The 20577-nt window shown below is 36.3% G+C and overlaps 1 protein-coding gene across 2 annotated transcripts in view; it reads left to right on the plus strand.

The window, feature by feature from the left end:
• Positions 1–20577, plus strand: part of kiaa0586 (KIAA0586 ortholog) — a 123093-nt gene that overhangs the window by 42095 nt on the left and 60421 nt on the right. For both annotated transcript variants that reach the window (XM_079442703.1, XM_079442704.1), the window contains exons 10-14: positions 2827–3031; positions 3976–4086; positions 8187–8410; positions 19561–19633; positions 19997–20236. In XM_079442703.1, coding sequence (XP_079298829.1) covers positions 2827–3031; positions 3976–4086; positions 8187–8410; positions 19561–19633; positions 19997–20236 — 853 coding nt within the window. The remainder of the gene's footprint in view (positions 1–2826; positions 3032–3975; positions 4087–8186; positions 8411–19560; positions 19634–19996; positions 20237–20577) is intronic.

The following is a 20577-nucleotide window of genomic DNA, read 5'->3' on the forward strand; positions in this document are numbered from 1 at the left end:
TTGTTAAGGTACTATGGGTTGTTCCTAGGTGGTTGCTTACTGGTACAAGATCCTATAATATTCTGGTCTCTAGATATGGCTCTGGTCCCTCATTCAGTACATGTTTACACAGCTAAGTTAAGGCTGCTCTGTGCCTGCTCGTAATGCTGCATAAAAGCCAGACCAAATTATGCCTGCTCTGACCCACTTCAACCCCATGTATACAGTGTACAGTATACAACTATAATTGCTGTGTAAATGCATTCATGCCACCTCTGAGCAGCATTATATAGTCTGTGTAAAACAAATCTATGAATAAAGGACATTATTCTGTTTGATAACATCTCATATTCCTGTTTATATTGCTTAGGACAAGACTGAACTTGCTATCCTCACAGTTTCCTCTAGCACGCTCTCAGTGCCTGCGATGCATAATTGCCTGAGATTCTTCTGCCTTCTGTTCTTTGTGCACAGGCAGAATGAATGGCTCTCTGTGTGTGAAGTGGAGTAAATGGATACGTTTCTGTGAGCATCGGAGTGTTGATGAGAGCGAGCGCATAGATGTTTGTTAACCATTTCATGCCGCAGAGCCTCAGAAATATGGAATGGGAAGGCAGGCGTTAGACTGGACACTGTCTATCTTTCAGCACTGACCTTTGTTTTGAACGCAGCTCTGGGAGCAGTTTCTGTCCCTCCCTCTCCATCTCTTTGTCTCTCTCTATCTCATTTAATTTTCTTCCTTGTTCCAGTTTCCTTTTCGTCCGTTCTCATTTTTATCACGCTTTGTGATTCCTTGCCGTCTCTTCCTTGTTTGAATTTTCTTCTCCTTTTTGTTGTGCCACCAGCTTCTCTCTCTAAATAAAGTAATCAAGCTCAGCACTTTATTTTCCTCGGTGTGCATTCTTACACGACAGGTATCCTTTCTCTCTGTGGCTTTAAAAGAAAACATTGGTCTTTTAAAAAAAAAAAAAGGCTGTCCAAGGAGGTAAGAGCCAACCTGTGGGAAAAAGCAATCAGAGAAACACGAAACCCATATTAACCCACAGGACGACATTAAGCTCTCAGACCAACACTGATCCTGCCTCTAAAGACGGGAACAATTTCATGGGCTGAATCTCAAGAATTGTCAAAGGCATATCCAGGTGAAAAAAATGAAAAGAATTAAATGATATTTTTTAGGACAATTCCGTTTTTTTTTTTTTTTTGCATTGCATTGCATTTAAGTGCATTTCCCCCACACATTCTCATTGAAAATAAATAAATCGTGCAAATTGTACATAAATAATAAAAATATTAAATTTGAATATCCTATATATATTTATATGTATACATATGTGTATGTAGAGAGAGAGAGTCTTAAAAATAATGGCACACACCAAAAAATTGTACTGATCATAAATACAGACATATTTTATTGATGCAAAACTTATTTTCCTTTTCATTCTGAGGTGAAATATGACTTGTTTTGGTGATTCACCTCATAAGATTTGCAAACCTGCAGCAGTTCATTAAGTGAACAGATTTTAACATCCTGTTTAAATAACCTCTTTTGCTCCCAGCATGTCAAGGAAAGTAGGTGCGATCTGCCTAAAAAGTGTTTTTGTTTCGTTTTACATTGGTTAGCATGATCTTGGCAAACTGAACCCGTCTCTGGGTGATTAATTGCCGCAACATTAGACAAGCACTGCAGTGTTGGAGAAATGGCCTTCACAGTAACGTTAGATGAGCTGGCAACCCAAGACTTTGAAAACAGTCCAGACTAAAAGCCCTTGGATGGAACCCGATAAACCCCTTCAGCTGAGGACCCTCAGACCCCTTCATTACAGCATACTGACGTGCCAGTATAAATACATATTTCAGCTTCAATCTGAGCTGATTGGGGTTTTATGCCTGATACTGCTCATGTGAAATGTGGTGTAAACACTGAGCTGTTCAGACAGACAGCAGGGAGTGCGCGCAGAGGGCACATTAACGGACGTCCTGCGGCAGAGTTTCAGGGTGCGTGCTCATCCTCCTCGGATGAATAAGGTGAACATCACTGGTAGACAGTGTCCTTTAGCTGAACTTCATATGGTAATGTACAGTGCAGTTTAAGTACGCTGAATCCTTAAGCGATAGGTTGGCAAATGTGGAGTTTTGAGATAATCACCTGGTATCTAATTGTTACCTTGTGTCAGTTCCCAGATATGCTGATGGTCAATGCATAATGCACAATTTGTTTTTGTTTTTTAATATTTAGTGAACATGCACGTTTGAATATATTTGAAGTAAAAATGGTGTAAACAGTAAAGGAATACTCCTTGCACACCTGAAAAATCATTTATTTTTGTGCAGAAGTTTTGTAATATACATTTACTGAATGTTCTTGCACGCTATGGTAGGATGCATGATTTTTCACTTTTTTTAGTAATAAAAAGATTAAATATTGTGTTAAACATTAATTGTAATAATGAGAATCATTAATTCTCAGCAAATTTGTGGTGTTTGTTTAATTTTATATTAGTTCATTTTATTATTGGCTTTAACATCAGCCACTTTTGAAACAGGCAAAATGAAACTTGGTTTGAAAAAATCATAAATTGTTGCATTGATTTCTAAGTGACAATTTATATAACAATATTTTTACAAAATATTTACACAAAGCAATGGGAACTCATTCATTAAACACATGAAAAACAAATGTGTTTATTTATTATTAAATAAGAACAATTAAATAAATGATTGACACACATGATTTGTATGTTTCATCCAAGTTTGATCAAGCTGTATAAAATGATACTGAATTTGGCTTTGTTTATGAATGAAAGATTTTGAAAATGTGATCTTTTGCTGTTTTTATTGTTTCAGGAAAAGCCAGACGCCACCTAAAACATCTGTCGCTTTTACTGGAAGTGTACAACCAGAAGAACCAGCTTTCATGAAGCCACAGAATGAACAGGAGAACCAGGCAGAACATATATGTGTGGCGCCTTCCAGCTCGGCTGTGCAAAGAGCCAATGAGATGCTGCAGGATCTGGGGCGGCTTAAAAATGAGATGAGGAGTCTAATGCAGGTGAGAGCTTCAGAAATCATTGCTAACTTACACACTCTGATAGTCCTGCTTTGACTTTAGTTACTAAAATTGGTCTCTGCAGTGGCATTGGCCAAACCAATTAAAACTCAAATTGCTGTCTTCTACTAATTTGTCGATATTCTCAAACAGGTCGATGGCTAAAAAGTGGCTTTTTACTGTCATACTACAATATACACGATCATACCACCCTGTCCAACTCCTGACATTGATCAGCAGGCTTCTGGTCATTTAAAGCGGCCCAATGACAGTCGAAGTGTTGAGCTCTGGATCGAGTTAATTTAATTGGAATGCAATCACTGATGAAATCAAGCCAAGACACGGAACCGAGACATTCGTGTCTCATTGACCAGACACCAATTTTTCCAATTGTTTCTTCCCTTTGCCACCCACACTAATAAATTACAGTGCCTCTTCGTTCTTACCAAATGTGCCACTGCCTGTTTCCATCCATTACTGTTACCCTCGCTCTCCCAATAAGCCATTGAGTTTCCAGGCACGTCTTTTGCGACTGAAAAATTCCATCAGCCCAGAATAATGTAACATACAGCAAATGACACATTAGCATATAATTGAGGATGCAGGATTTGAATGCTCTTTGGCCGCTGTCAGAGAACCGTTGTCTGTCTCTCTCTCTCTCTCTCTGTCTCTCTCTCTCACGAATTGAGACAGCCAAGTCACTAGTCTTGCCTTCTGGCTGGTTTTAATGGAATGTCACTCACATTGCACAATATTATGTGCCTGTCCGCAATATCCCATAATTTTTGGGCCATTTTACGAATACGAAAGTGTTGTACAGGTGCTAAAATTTTTCCTCTGGTACATATTATTACTCGCTGATCTGTATTCTTTGCATATATATGAAGTCCAAACTTCATTTTGTAGTTTGCTACCAAGACTCTGTATCTCGGTCCTTGTCTTTCCAGCCTGCTGATGCGTTTCCTGTGCAAAATGCCAAGTCGACCCAGAACAGCAGGAGCAGCCATCTCGCCCCCTCCGCCACGGCCCCGCCTCCTTCCACAACCCCCATCTCTGTGGTAGGTTCCCATGGCAACCCCATCCTCTGCAGTTACAGGTTCACGAGCCTTCTCCTCTGTGCAGTTTCAATCCACAACAACAGAATGACACAATTGTACCTTTTGTATCCTGCAATTTCAGCCCTGCTGTTATTCAGAGACCGCTCCGATAAATCAGTGTTATCACTCGTTTACACCTGGGCTTCAGAATAAATGTGCGACGCCCCTCCCAAATGCAGCCACAGCAAATTTCGGGATTCATTTTGTTAGGATTGTTTCTCTTTTTTTGTCACAGTCAATAATTGCATCCACCGATTTTGGTTCCAATTTGTATGTGTTCATAATGTTGAACTATAGAAATTACGGCACTATACTTTTATCTGTCTGTCTGTCCGTCCGTCTGTCTTAAGAACAAATTTATACACACATGTATTATGTAGACAGCATGTTAAAGCTGTCATGCTGCTATTTTCTCCTTCTTGGAAGGCAATGATGTAGTCAAAACACCCGGTAGTATGGGTTTTCCAGAAAATGTGTATTCTCCCTGGACTGTGCCTCACATAAATACTGCCATGTATTGTACATGTTATTTTCTGACAGAGATCAATTTCAGGATATTCAAATTATGTGGATTTGATTGTAAGGTAATGATTTTTTTTTTATCCAACAAATATTAAGTGAAGTGATTGATACCCATGAGTGTGTTATGTTGATGTTTTTAGCTCTAATATTCCAACCAGCCAGCCAGTTTGTGACGGACATGGTAATGTGCGTTAGTCGTTAGAGGAAAACTATGTTTGATTTTTGGGTGAAAAAATGTGGTGGAGACATTCTAAATGCTTTTTGCATAATAGTTATACTTGTTTCACGGAATGAAGTTGATTTTGTTGCTTAAATAAATGACGTTACTCAGAGGCTGACATGTTTAGCTTGTCAAAAATGTTACATTCTGCTGTCGCCAATTCATTGAGTTAATTTTTTTTTACCAAGAAAGGAGTGGTAAATGTGCATTTTAAGTTGTTTTTTATTGTCTCTTATATAAAATTTTTTATTTAAAAATGTATGTATGTATATATATATACATATATACATACACACACACACAGTGGTGCTTGAAAGTTTGTGAACCCTTTAGAATTTTCTATATTTCTGCATAAATATGACTCAAAACATCATCAGATTTTTATCCAAGTATACAAAGAAAATCCAGTCAAACAAAGGAGACAAAAATATATACTTTGTCATTTATTTATTGTGAAAAATGATCCAGTGTTACATACCTATGAATGACAAAAGTATGTGAATATTTGCTTTCAGTATATGGTCTGAATCGCTTTTGCAGCAATGACTGCAGCTAAACGTTTCTTGTAACTGCTGATCAGTCCTGCACAATGGCTTGTAGGAATTCTAGCCCATTTCTCAGTATAAAACCGCTTCAACTCTGTGATGTTGGTGGATTGGTGGGGAACCGCTTGCTTTAGGTCCTTCCGAATCATTTCAACTAGATAAAGGTCCGGACATGGACTTGGTCATTCCAAAACATCAACTTAGTTCTTCTTTAACCATTCTTTGGTAGAACGACTTATGTGCTTGGGGTCAGTTTCATGCTGCATGACCCACTTTCTCTTGAGATTCAGTTCTTGGACAGATGTCCAGACATTTTCCTTTAAAATTTGCTGGTATAATACAGAATTCACTGTTCCATAAATGATGGCAAGTCATCCTAGTCCAGATGCAGCAAAACAGGCCCAAACCATGATACTAACACCACCATGTTTCACAGATGGGATAAGATTCTTATGATGGAATGCAGTGTATTTCTTTCTCCAAACATAACGCTTCTCATTTAAACCAAAAAGTTATATTTTGGTCTCATCCATCCACAAAACATTACTCCAGTAGCCATCTGGCTTGTGCACATGATCTTTAGCAAACTGCAGACTGGCAGAAATGTTCTTTTTGGAGAGCAGTGGCTTTCTCCTTGCAACTCTGCCATGCTCACCATGGTTGTTCTCCTGATGGTGGACTCATGAACATTAACATTGGCTAATGTGAGAAAGGCCTTTAGTTGCTTAGAATTTATCCTGGTTTCCCTTGCAACCGCACAGACTGTTACATGTCTTGCTTTTTTGGAGTGATCTTTGTTGGTCGACCACTCCTAGGGAGGGTAACAATGGTCTTGTATTTCCTCCATTTATACACAATCTGTCTAAGATGGTATTGTAACGTTTTCCAGCCGGATGAGCAACAACAGCTCTTTTTCTGAGGTCCTCCTTTGTTCGTGCCATGATTCACTTCCACAAGCATGATCAAACTTTGATAGATACCTGTTCTTTAAATAAAACGGCACACACTAACACCACTAGTCATCCCTTTGATTGAAAACACCAACAGATGGACTCTAATTTCACCTTCAAATTAACTGCTAATCCTAGAGATTCACATACTTTTGCCACTCACAGCTCATTCTAAATAAATGACAAAGTATATATTTTTGTTTGATTGGGTTCTCTTTGTCAACCTTCAGGAAAATCTGATGATCTTTTGGGTTATGTTTCTGCAGAAATATAGGAAATTCTAAAGGATTCACCACGGTATTTATAAATATGAATTACCACACTACATACTTTAATCTGTCTGTCTGTTCTAAATGTGTTAGCTAGATGGATAGATACATAGATACAAACTCGCTCTACTCTAGAATTGGCAGATGATCTCGTAAACATCTTGCGGATGTGCCCCCATGCCCTCTTTTGCTTAATAACACTCAGTATATCATAAGAACAGAAAGTACTGCTGTAAGAAAATCTATCGAAGCTCCTGATTAATAGTATTCTAGCGCCTCCGATGTGGCTGAATGTTTGACAGGAGCACAGGGTTGAGGTTAGAGAGTCCCTCGTCAAAGCGAGCCTGCCAGAGCAGCATCTGCCGGCCCATGTAATGGATTTATGGAGCTCTCCGACAGATTTATATTCAGGAGAGGATGAGAGGAAGAGACAGCCAAGGACCCTCGGCTGCCCACTTTCATGCTTGCCGAGAAGGAACGTGACACATATACTACAGGGAAAGATGCAGCAGCTCGGGCGAGATTTACACCGGGCTAGTGCAGCAGTCACCTGTATTTGATCTTGAACTTGCACATTTCAAGTTTTTAAAGGAATTAACACTTTTATTCAGCAGGGGTGCATTCATTTAATCAAAAGTGACAGATGTTGCGAATATATTTCCATTTTAAATAAATGCTGCTCTTTTGACTATTCTTAAAATAAATCAAAGTTTCAACAAAAATATTAGCAGTATTTGGGAAATATTTCTTGAGCAGCAAATCAGCATGTTAGAATGATTTTTAAAGGATCATGTGACACTAAAAACTAACGCAGTGATGCTGAAAATGCAGTTTTGCATCACAGGAATAAATCACATTTCATTATAGATTAATATAGAAAACAGTTATTTTAAATTGTAATAATATTTCACAATATTTTACTGCATTTTTGATCAAATAAATGCAAAGACATTTTAAGAAAAAAAATGCTTAATGATTTATAATTAATTATTACATTAATATTTATTCTGTATTATGCTAATAGTATATGGGTAGTTGACAAAAAAAACAATGTGTCCTATGGTGTGACATAGCAAAAATGTAGAAAAAAAAAAAATTAACATACAAATAATATGAGAAAAATGTATCTTTATTCTTAGAGTTACAAAATAGCATGACACAGGTTTGTCTTCAATGTTAGAGTTTTTTTTTTAAAGATTTTTCTGTCACATCTTAGGACACATTGATATGTCAACTACCCATATATCACCAATAAAATCTGTTTTGGAGTGAGACAGATGAAAATGTTGGCAAAGCAAATAAAAATCTGAACTACTGGCCTGTCAGCAAAAAAAAAATAATCCTGATCGTTGAGCCCTGAAAATGCTTCTGAACCCCTTTGGGAAAAAACAACAGTGCTCACCCTAATGACTCATAGCAGCATTCCATTAAACATATTTATCATATTTATTCTCTGGAGCGGCTCTCTTACAAAGACAGTTTGTTTTTCCCCTCAAAATATACACAGTCATTTAAATGCATCCAATATCTTTCAATCTTCCCTTCTCTCTCGCAGCCCCCAGAGCCGGTTGATGCAATTGCCGTCAAGGCTGCTCCTTTAAACAGACCCAGCATTCTGAAGAGCATCCAGCCGCCCACATCCATGTTTGAGGATGCAGGACTGGTCCTGAAGCAGGTGAGGCAGAGCAAGAAGGTTCTGGAAGAAAACCTGGAAGCCATTTTGAGATCCACAGATGGAGAGGTGCTTCACACGCAGTTAGAGGCACTGTCGAAAAACAGGTATGCTATGTCCTTGTACACAAAAGTAGCAAAGTATTGTACAGTATGGACACTACCTTGATGGTAATACCATGGTATTGATCATTTTTGTTTACCGTTTCATTTAAAGAACATAGTATAAGAATATAGTGATCACTGAAAGGGTAGTCTTTTTTTCATTTTCTTTTCGATTTCTCATGAGTAACGGTGTTGACATCAGGGAAAGCTCCAGCACAAGAAGTTGCTAGTCGTAAAGTGTAGCGCTGTAGCAAATTTCCCTGTGCCTCTGAGAGCGCTGCTGGTTAACTTCTGCATGTTTTCATGCTTCTGAAAGTTTGGCCATGCTGAGGCGGTGAACCGGTATGCGATTTTGATTGACAGCTGGCCTCAGAGCACACTCCAGGCAGGAAAGGGCTAAGCCAAACGGAACCATCACCGTGATTGGCATCTGTCAGAGGAGGCCTCTACCCAGATGCTGCCAAAGCGACGCTCCATCTCAATATATTCCCCCCGTAACATCACCTCTGAGAGCAGGGCACGATACCACCTGAGGTTAACAGCTCTGCCATCACATTAAACCCCACACAGAATATTATATTAAAGTTTCTAACAAAAAGGCAAGCACGTTTGTCAGCCACGTGGGGTTTTAATCGAATTCGAATGCTCGCTATTCTACAAAGATTATCACAGTTTCAGCTTTTATGAACTGTATTAATCTTTGGGCAAGTGGTTCGCTATTCAAATGCATCTTTCCATCACCCATTTTTCTTTGAGAGGACTGCGTGACATGTTTTCAATCAGTCCTAGTCATAATACAATTAATGGAATAGTTCAACTAAAATAATTTTTTTTTTTTTTAAGAACATGGATGCAAATCTTTCACAGAACAACCTTTTATGGTGAAAACAATATGTGGTTATTCCAATCCTATAGTTGTTGTTTTTTGTCTGTCTGTCTGTCTGTAGTAGTTGTAGTATTGATTATAATAATAATATATAATTATTATAATTATTATTGCTGTTGTTGTTGATAATTATTAAACATCAATAACAATCATGATTACTGTGATTAGTAGCGAATAAAACTAAATGTTTGTGAAATTATATAATGATAACCTATAATAATAATAATAATCACTTAATAAAAAAACAAAGCATACAAAAACTAATTTAAACTTTTAAAATTCAATAATTTAAGTAATTGTAGCTGAGGCTGATATTTTTCTATCTATATATCTATCAATATCATCTATCTATCTATCTATCTATCTATCTATCTATCTATCTATCTATCTATCTATCTATCTATCTATCTATCTGTCTGTCTGTCTGTCTGTCTGTCTGTCTGTCTGTCTGTCTGTCTGTCTGTCTGTCTGTCTGTCTCTACTGTCTGTCTGTCTGTCTGTCTATCTGTCTGTCTGTCTGTCTACTGTCTGTCTGTCTGTCTGTCTGTCTGTCTGTCTGTCTACTGTCTGTCTGTCTGCTGTCTGTCTGTCTGCTGTCTGTCTGTCTGTCTGTCTGTCTGTCTGTCTATCTGTCTGTCTGTCTGTCTGTCTACTGTCTGTCTGTCTGTCTGTCTGTCTGTCTACTGTCTGTCTGTCTATCTGTCTGTCTGTCTGTCTGTCTGTCTGTCTGTCTGTCTACTGTCTGTCTGTCTATCTGTCTGTCTATCTGTCTGTCTGTCTGTCTGTCTGTCTGTCTGTCTGTCTGTCTGTCTGTCTAAACAAATCACATTTTTAGTTCTGTAACAGTGTTATAGGTGATTAGTAATTAAATATGCAAAAAGCAAAATAAAATAAAAAATACACTATGAAAATGTAATTTTAATTAACATATTTTCATTAAGAATATATAAAACTATAAAGTAATTTTTAATCAGGAACCAAATACAAATTTGTTTGCATATGTATGCATCGCATTTTTTTTTGTCAACATGAGGTTGAGAGTAAATGATTTCATTTTTTTTGGTATGGAAAAAGCTGTGTGAAGACTCATCAAAACTTTCTTCTTTTTTGCTTTCACAGATAAAAAATAACCACATTTTGGAATGAGTTTAGGTATGACACTTTCATATTCAGGTCAGTGAAGTCAGACCTGCACCTCGATCACAGCATGGTGTCGTCGCTACAGACTCTCCACCAGGAGATTATGTCACTGTGAATTATGAGTTCACTTTTGTTTGCAGCTTTTAAAACGCATAACGCTCAGAGCCAGGCAAAGCGGTTAGAGGGATGTTTTTGCTGGGGTAGAGTCTCACGGAGAGGAGTAACGCTTTATAGCAGGAGGTCAGACTCAATCTTACCATTCTGCCTGCTCTCAATGTGACATTACCCCAGATCCCCCAGGCACAGAGTAGCTAATGGCTTGTGATACACCACGAGCCATAGTCGCTGCCCACATCATGCACATTTCCAGAGAAACAGGGAGATAGAGACGTGGCAGCGGCAGAGTGCTAAAGCAGCAGTTTAAAAACTGAAATGGAGAAGGCCGCCGCAGGACTGCTGTCTGTTATATGATGCGGAGGCTGTGAGAGCAGAAAGAACAGCAGTGTTCTCGCTCTTACCTCAGGCTCAGAGCAACGGCAGTGCTGAAAGATCACAGGGAACCGTTTGATGCCCAAATATTTTACAGTATTGTAATTAGTGGTCGACTGATTCACGCTGGGCTACAAAAGTCAGAGGCCACTGGTGAAAATGCTTCTGTTTTACCTTTTTTCTAATTTAGTACAAATTTGATAATTACCAATTAAATTATCATCATAACAAATTTAGTAGGATGTTGAATTAGTGACTCCTATTGCTTTAACAACAGCAACATTCAAGCTGACATGAACAAAACCTGATTTCCACATTTAATTTAGTTTTTGAAACCCAGGTTTTCTATTTTTATAGAAAATATTATTATTAATTGTTTTTATTATTGTTATTGTTGTTGTTGTTATTATCTTTATTTTATGATGTTGATGATGATAATAATAATAAAAACAGCAGCAATGAGTGTTGTTATTGATGATGAACATTATAATAATAATTATTATTATTATTGTCATCATCCTTAGTAACAACAAATTATTTAATTTCAGCCATTTTTGGAAAGTTAATTTGCTAAAAAATAATCATAGTAACAATTTTGATTTGTAAATAATTCAGAAATACAATAATAATAATATATTGTTAAATTTTTTTGAATTTTTCCATGTCTACTTTGCCTAATAATAATACCAAATTTGATTTGTAAAAAATAAAATAATAACAAAATAATAATAATATCAACAACAACAGCAACAATAATAAATTTAAGCATTTCATGTGCTAATTATAATAACAACATTGGTTGTTGTTGCTTTTGCAGATGATAATAATAATAATAATTTTATTTTTAGTAGTGCTGGGCAATTATTAATTAATTGCATCCAAAATAAAAGTTTTTGGTCACATATTATATGTGTGTGTACTGTGTATATTTATTATGTATATAAAAAGACATGCACATAATATTTACATGTATTAATTTATATGTATATATTTATATTCATTTAATTTATATTATATATAAATATATTTAATATATAAACATAATATTTTCTTAAATATATGCATGCATGTGTATGTGTATTTATATATATATATATATATATATATATACATAATGAATATACACAGTACACAGACATATATTATGTACACAAAAACGTTCGAATGCGATTAATTGTTGCACAACACTATTTTTTAGCATGTTTGCGTCTCATTTGCAAATAATAATAAGGGGAATTTTTGTTGTAGTTGATGAAATATTTTATATTTTAGAACTGAGAGGGAAAAGCTACCACTTCTGTTAATTTGGAGGCATAGTTTTTAGCTGAAATATTTAGAATATCTTGATATCATTTGATATGGCTGATAAATGACCAAATAGCATCTTACATATCAACAGTAACATATCTAACTCTAATCAGTTTTATAATATCCTTTTAAATATTAAATGCATAACACTGATTGTCAAATGTGTTCTCTATTTACATGAAATTATTTTGTCCTGTTTGTTTTGTTGACACTGTGTTTTTGTTTTAAGCTGAAAGCTTCACCGCAGCCCAACTCTGGTGGGGTCTGCTTTTTTGTCCCCCTCCGGCACCTCTCAAACCCGTCTCAGTATCCAAGCTCCTCAACCAAAATGTCAGCCTCAATGTTAATTGTCTCCAAAATGGCAGGCGTGATCAGCCCGGCGTGTGCATGAAAACACAAGCGCGCTGATTGATGCTGCTGCCTCTCACTGCTCTAATGGCTTTGATCTTTTCCTCAGCTGAAAGGTCGCAGGGATTGAGGTGCCCAGATGCTGTTCTGCTCTCCGCCGTTCACCGGTTTCGCCCGCGCCGCAGCGAGAGAGAGCTACACGTCGTGCTTTATGTGCAGGGCTTGATGGATTCATTCATTTGAGGAAGTGACACTGCAAAACGAGTCTGAAGTTCGATTTTATTCCTGCCATCCATCGCGGTGAAATATTAATGAGGGCATTTGCAAACTTTCAGATCTTTTTTTATTCTCCTTCATTATGCGCCACGGCCCCCCCTCTGAAAAAGTTACACCTCACACTTGGGTAAAGGCAATATTTTCTCAGTTTGAGTTTCAATGACTTTGTAATTGTAATTATCCCATGTACTGAAAATCTCATGAAGGCTGTTGCATAATTCAACAGATGGCGGAGACTTTGGCTTTCGGAGTCAGTAGTGATATTTATGACTCCTCTCGCTGCTTCAAACTGACTTTCTTGATGTTTCCTGCCGTCTCCGCTCATAATCGTTATGGCTTCTTTCCGTCAGTAGCTGAGGCTTGGAGTTCGACCTGTATTATGTTCAAGTTTCCCGTCGACTTGCATCATAACTTTCAAGTGAAAAGACGGTCTTATTATCGAGTTATGTAATTGGTAGTTGTGTCAACTGCTCCTCAAAGAGCGCTTGATGATTCTGGTAATTACCCTGAGAATTACATCCGTTATTAACCTCAGAGATTATGTGCTTTTATCGTTCATCAGGGACCAAGTGTTTGGGTTTGATGTCTGCTGAAGTCACTGATTTCTAGACGGTTATACTCCTGATATTGTGTCGAGTTTTTCTCAGCTTTGAAATCGTTTCGCTTCTGTTTTTTCTTGCTTTTGATCTTACTGTACTTGAGCAGTATAGTACCAGTGGTTTTATGTGTTTGTGTTGCCAGTGCGTCATCTGTGCTAAGAATGTGCAAACAGTTCTGTAAAAGCTTTAAATGTTTTTGAAAGAAGTCTCTTATGCTTTTGAAGGCTGCATTTATTTGATTTAAAAATACATTAAATACTCTAATATTGTGATGTTATTACGATTCACAATTTGCTGCTCGAGAAACATTTATTCTTATTATAAATATCGAAAACAGTTGTCTGCTTAATGTTTTGTGGAAATTGTGATGCATTTTGTTTTAGATTGAGTAGAAAGATCAAAAGGTCACCATTTATTTGAAATAGAAAACTTTTTTTTGAAGACATTTTTATTAAATCAGTGTCTTTGCTGAATAAAAATATTCATTTCTTTAAAAAAAAAAATCTGAACCCTCATGTTCAGCAGACAAAATATGCATACATATGCAAACAAATTTGTATTTGGTGCCTGATTAAAAATAGCTTTATAGTCTTATTTATTCTTAATGAAAATATCTCAATTAAAATTATATATTTTCATAGTGATAGATAGATAGATAGATAGATAGATAGATAGATAGATAGATAGATAGATAGATAGATAGATAGATAGATAGATAGATATACAATATATAACATTTTTATGTTTTTTTTTTTGTGTAATTGTTTATAGATTTTTTAATGTATTTAGATATTTGAATTCCAGTTGTATATATTTTATCTGTAATTTTTGGGAGCATAAATTTGTAGCAAACCAGCTTTTAAATAAAACTATTTAAACGCTATACGGTACACTCATAACTCTGATTCTGATATTTGCCCATCAGCAGTGATTGAGGCTTCTTTTATTTATTTCTGGAGCCTCCAAGAGTTTTTACATGCGCTCATTTCGTTCTCTCCCGATCTCTCATGAATTTCTCAGTTTTGCAGAGGGAATGTGAAAAAAAGCAAGGTGCTAAATAGTCTTTACGGCTCATTTTCCACTTTTTCCCCTCCTGAGAAGCCCAAATTTACTGGATAATAAGGAGTTTAAAGGGCTCAGTTGAAGAACGGTGAAGAAAATGGTGAGTAGTCAAAAGAGGTTAATTGAAGGTCATTCTCGCTGCTCAAATCAATTGTGCTCCATTTGGAATCACAAGTGTCTTCAAGCATCATCTGATTAGGCGAATCCATCACACGGCAGACACACGGGAGGTGTCGTGCTGTGACAGGGCTTTTATGGGCAGCCAGGGCCTTCATCTGAGAGCCTGTTTGTGTCGAGAGCGGCTTGTGAGATTTTGCGGGCAGCTGTGTGTGTCCGTGGATCAGTGAGTCCTTGTGTCCTCTGTTTTTCTGTGGCTAACTCTTTGTGTGTGTGTTTGTGGACATGGTCCATTGGATGTTGGGTAAGGATCAGTAGAGCTTCATTCTCTTTGTTTTGTTTTTTTCCATGGCCAGCTGTTGTAGGTCTCAGCCCAGGCTCAGAATCTGCACCGGTCTGTCACTTTCTCCCATCAGCATCTCCACCAGGCTCTGGCCTCTGGCTCCATTGGGAGGCCTCCCTTTGTGCTGCATTGTGTGTAATATCCATAAACCCACAATCCAAACTCTCTTCCTAATCGCAGTTATACATTGGACGGATCAAAAAGAGTAGGTTTTGATGTGGAAAAAGCAATGACAGTTTGAATTTTCATTAATCAATGGCAGGGATGGATCATCCATAAACCGACCAGTCAGTTAGTGAATATGACTACATTAACAGTTATTATTATTATTTGTCTAATCTTTTAATTTAAAGGGGTCCTATTATGCTTTTTCACTTTTTGAATTTTAGTCAGTGTGTAGTGTGTATGTTTGGGCATAAAACGATCTACAAAGTTACAAATCTCAAAGTCCACTCCAAAGGGAGATATTTAGTTTTTTAAAAATCCCTTTTCAAGAACTACAGCGAACGGCTCGTTTGGACTACAAAGTTGTTTTCCTGTATTTGTGACATCACAAATTGTAAATCCCGCCTATGAAATTTGAATGGTTGGCGGGTGGGGAGAACGCTTGGTTGAGCTCTGCACGTTTCAAAATCGAAACCAAGTGCGGGTGTTTTTATATCACTGTATTTCTGATGGAAGTTTTCATAAAATTTTGGATGTCATTTTCATTTCATCTTGCATGTAAAGTCTGTTTGTGAGCGGAGCTTTGCTTTGTGTACAGCGTTACCGGGGAAACCTCGATCTCTCCTGCTCCAACAGCACCTCCTGCTGGCAGAGAATTAATTTGCATATATATGCCTCCACAAATAGTGTAACTCTGAGACTATGGTAGAAATAAATTCAACTGTATAACAGTTTCACTGCAATTCATGTTATAATGTTAGAATTAAAGAACAATAAACATAATACACATTACCGTTGCACTTATCTGTACATAGTAAATGCAGTTATGTTTAAGCTGTTGTTGACATCCCATCTAAAATGTGATTTAGCCAAAAAAAACAACAACAACAATAACGTTACCACTTTAATATGTCTTGCAATATCTGTGCGTGCAAAGGTTCTGCGCGATCATCTTGTTCAATATTCTCAGGGTCTGAATTGATAAGGCAATATTGACGAACTTGCTGCTTTGGTAAGGGGCGGAGCAATACTGAAATGCCGTCTAAGCTGTTCGCCAATCACAACGCACTGGGACAGCTAACCAATCACAACACATTTCGTTTTCCGGAAGGCGGGCCTTCATCAAACCCGGAACTATTCGAGCCATTTGTGCCAGGCTGTGGAGAAAGGTATTGTAATAATCTAAATTATGTGGAAAAATAATGCGATTTTCTAACCACCAAGCATGAGAGCATGTTCTAGTACACCCCCAAAACAAAATCAAGACTTTGTAAAAGAGCATAATAGGACCCCTTTAATTTATTATAATTTCAATATTTTATAGTGTTTTTTATTTGTTAATGAATTATATATATATTTTTTATATTTATTTAAAAAAATATTATTATTAATAATAAAAATGATAAATTATAATAATTAAAAATTTTCCAATATTTATTTATAACTTATTTTCCAATTTTTTTATTATTATTTTACAAACATTTTTATATGGTTATATATGTTTTAATAAAATATGTTAATAATAACAATTATTCTTATGTCTTTTAAAGTCCGTGTAAAGAGAATTCTGAGAATTGTTTCTAAACACATTACAAATATTAGAAATGTATTGCTGAAACACATTACAAAGACTCTGAACCATGTAGTACTGAATTGTGGAGTTCATTGTGAATTGTGGGCCTAAAACGGTGGCTCGATGATGCAATGGACGCCTATAATAACTGTTGAGAGGTCAAGTTCTTAGTTTGTCTTTTTGAATGTCTGTGATGTTAGATATACAGATTCTAGGCAGGGACGGTTCTAGGGTGAATGGATACCCGGGTCTTACCCAGGTTTTTTTTATCATTCAAATTTGGCTGGGTGGTTAATAACACATTTTTCTGTTGTGTGACAAACTCAGAATACATATTTTAATATCACTTTAAACATTATTATTGTATAATATTTTTTATTATTTAATAATTTTTTGTTATTCATTTTTAGATAATTTGAAGATGTGTTTTATAATTTTTATATCTATATTAATTTAATTTCAAATGAGAAAATTAATAATAATAATAATAATTATTATTATTATTATAGATATTATATTATTATAGATAGTAAATTGTATATTTTTTAATCATTTGAATATTATTTTTTAAATATCATTTTCTATTTTTTTATTATTTCAAAAAATATTTTTATATCTATTTTAATAAAAAATATCTTAATAATTAAGTTTTTAAATTAGTACTGTATGTGTTTATTTGTATTTTTGAAAAATTTTAAATTCTAGTTTTTAATAAGTTTGTTATTTGATTATTAGCTTCAGTGCATTAATGCTGACATGCAGACAGTGTTCTATATTTCAGCGGCTCAGCAAAATCCTTTCTGAAAAGTTAAAATTCTTCCCATTTAAATCAGTGTTGTTGCCGCCAAACACATTTAGATGAATCTCTTTGGCATCACGTCACGCTGTTTTTGAGCATCCCACCAAGAGTGTTGCATTTTAGGGAAATATGTTGTAGTGCACATCCGTAGTTTTCTCATCTTTTGGCCCCATGAGCATCACTTTCAGAAACCCTTGCGTTTTTTTTCCTTTAGGTTCTTATGACATTCCTACAATGGAATTGCAGCGATTTTTTTTGGGTGTAGCATGAACTCTAGTGTGCCCTTAAACACAAAGCACACACTTCCTTTTTCAGCTCTTATAAACCCTCTGAGCAGAAATTCAGAGATGAAAAGAGGAAAAGGGAAGCAAGCATTAGATACATGGGCTGTTGGCGGTTCAAAGCAGCAGTTGGATGGCATGCTGGGATTGTCAGTCGTCTCCTCATCTGTATGATTTATATACAGTGCAATAAGTGATGCAGAGATGGGCTAACAGGCCAATAGACAGCAGGGCATTAGCATAATGTGTGCAGCGGAGAAACGCTGGAAGACTGTTGTGTCTTTAAACGCAGTATGCCACATTTAGATTAGCTCTGCCTGCAGATGTCTTCCCTCAATGGGATTGGGGATCTCAGGCATTCAAGGATATGAAAATAGGAACAACTATGCTCACAGAAGTCCAGCTAACTGTGTTTGTTTTTGTCCCTGTTTATGCCAAAATATGCACTTCAACGCAAATCTGGTTTCCAATCCGTTCAGTTAATTTAGAAGATTAATCTAACTGCAGTCTTACAGTTGAAGATCGGATGCACACATTTTGTTCATGTTTTGAGATAAATTTATCTCAGAAAGAATTTAACTGAATCCAGGAGGATTTTTGTTGTTGTTGCAAATATCAATAGCCTAGTTTTTACTTTAATTAACAAGCTACTGGAACAAATATGACTTTTTTTTTAAACACAATACATTTTGCAACAAGTAAAAAAAATGACAAAAAAAATTGTCATTAAAAGTAGCCTATAAGATGTATTGTTTGGATATAAAAGATGTTTAGTACTTTTGAAACTTACCTTAAAAAAAGAGTTTGATGCATAAATTGGAAAATATACTGTAAGGTAAGGCTCTTAAAACTAATACTCATCATAAAAAATGCATAAAATAAAATAGTGCATTGCCTTTAATAATAATACATATTGTGCAGCCCTAATATTGGCATTAACGTTCAAAAGTTATGGTAGATTTTTTTATGTTTTTAAAAGAAGTCTTTTCTTTTCACCAATGCTGCATTTATTTGATTAAAAATTACAGTAAAAACAGTAATATTGTGAAATGTTAGTACACATTTTTAAAAAACTGTTTTCTATTCATATATTATTCTATTTTGTTAATTTCTATTTTAATATATTTTAAAATGTAATTAATTTCTATGATGCAAAGCTGAATTTTCAGCATCATTACTCCAGTCTTCAGTGTCACATGATTCTTCAGAAATCATTCTAATATGCTGATTTGCTGCTCAAGAAACATTTATTATTATTATCAATGTTAAATACATTGAAAGCCATGTTATGTATAGTTTTACAGGATTTTGTAAATAACAAAAATGGCAAAAGATCAGCATTTATTTGAACTACAAATGTTTTGTAGCATTATAAATATTGTAACTGTCACATATTAATGCATCCTTGTTAAATAAAAGTATTAAATCTCTTTATAAGTCTCCATTTCATGCACTGCACACATTCAATCCATTTAAAGTCTCTTAATTTAGATTGGCTTTATTTAGCAATTCATGATTGAAGATTCGTGTTTGTGCATTCCCTTCCAAATACTAAATGAAATTCACAGCTCGGGGTAAATTCATCTCTAAAAGTAGCTGAAAATTGACCCTGACCCTTTACCATATAAAGCACTAGAATTACTAATCATGCTTGGAGCAACACAACAAGGTTTACCATCAGGAAAAGTAAACTCTGTTGCTCGAGTTTGTAGATGAATTGTTTTTTTCTGTCATGTCTTTGAAGACGTTGACGGCCTGTCATGTGAGAGATGTCCATGAAGAGCTGAGGATAAAGAAGACAGTTGATGCCTGGATCAATACACTCAGCAAGGAGATTCAGGTGAGTTGAACTGAAAGATTTAGTCTCTCTTTCTGCCTTCAAATGCAATCTGGTGTTTCTGCACAATCTGTCACTGTTCTTTGTTCTCCAAAATACTGTTTTAAAAGAGAAAATATTTGAATAATCATTAGTGCTTTTTGCCTTTGATAATGCTTGGCATTGAGCAGAGGTCTGCTATTGCTTTTCCAAGTAATCACATTTATGAATATTTACCTGGCAGACAATAAATCGGACAAAAACTCACAACACGGCACATCGAAATGTTCTGCATTTTTTAAGTTTATATTACAGTGCACAATCCATTGAGCACACATTCAAGTGTTTGTGACTACAAGGTCCTTCTCCTTCTCTTTGTCTTGGCAGGATGAGTTGGCGAGGGAGAGCTCTGAGAGGATTGTGGAGAGGAGCGATGCTGCAGTCTCTAAAGTTGTGCAGCAGGGCCAGGGGAGCAGGAGCGGACGTGTGGCTGGTCCGAGAGGGGGAGGAAGAGGGGGAGGTGAAACCTCTGCGGCAGACAAGAAAACCTCTCTGAGAGGATCAGTTAGAGCACCAGCAGAAAACACACTGGCACACAGAACCAGACCTGAAGGGAAGCGAGAGTCGGTGAGCTGGATTATATCAGTGTTATCTAATGCAGTGCCAAATGTGTTCCCAGTAACCAAACTCCTCTGATGATCTGTTGCAATGCCTAATGAGCTGCCTGCCTAGACATCATACTCCTGACTATTCCAGATAGGAGGCTGTGAAATAAGATTACGGTCAAATTCGAAGAGAGCCGTTCACACAGAACGTGTTTTTGCTTTTAAAAACGGTAGACGCCACAACGTAGTATCCAGCTACGGCGCAGATACTACTGTGAGAGTGAGTGAGTGAGTGTGTGTGTGTGTATACACACATACACACAGATAGACAGATAGATAGATAGATAGACAGACAGACAGACA

Source organism: Barbus barbus (assembly GCF_936440315.1).
Source record: "Barbus barbus genome assembly, chromosome: 20".
Classification (NCBI taxonomy): domain Eukaryota; kingdom Metazoa; phylum Chordata; class Actinopteri; order Cypriniformes; family Cyprinidae; genus Barbus; species Barbus barbus.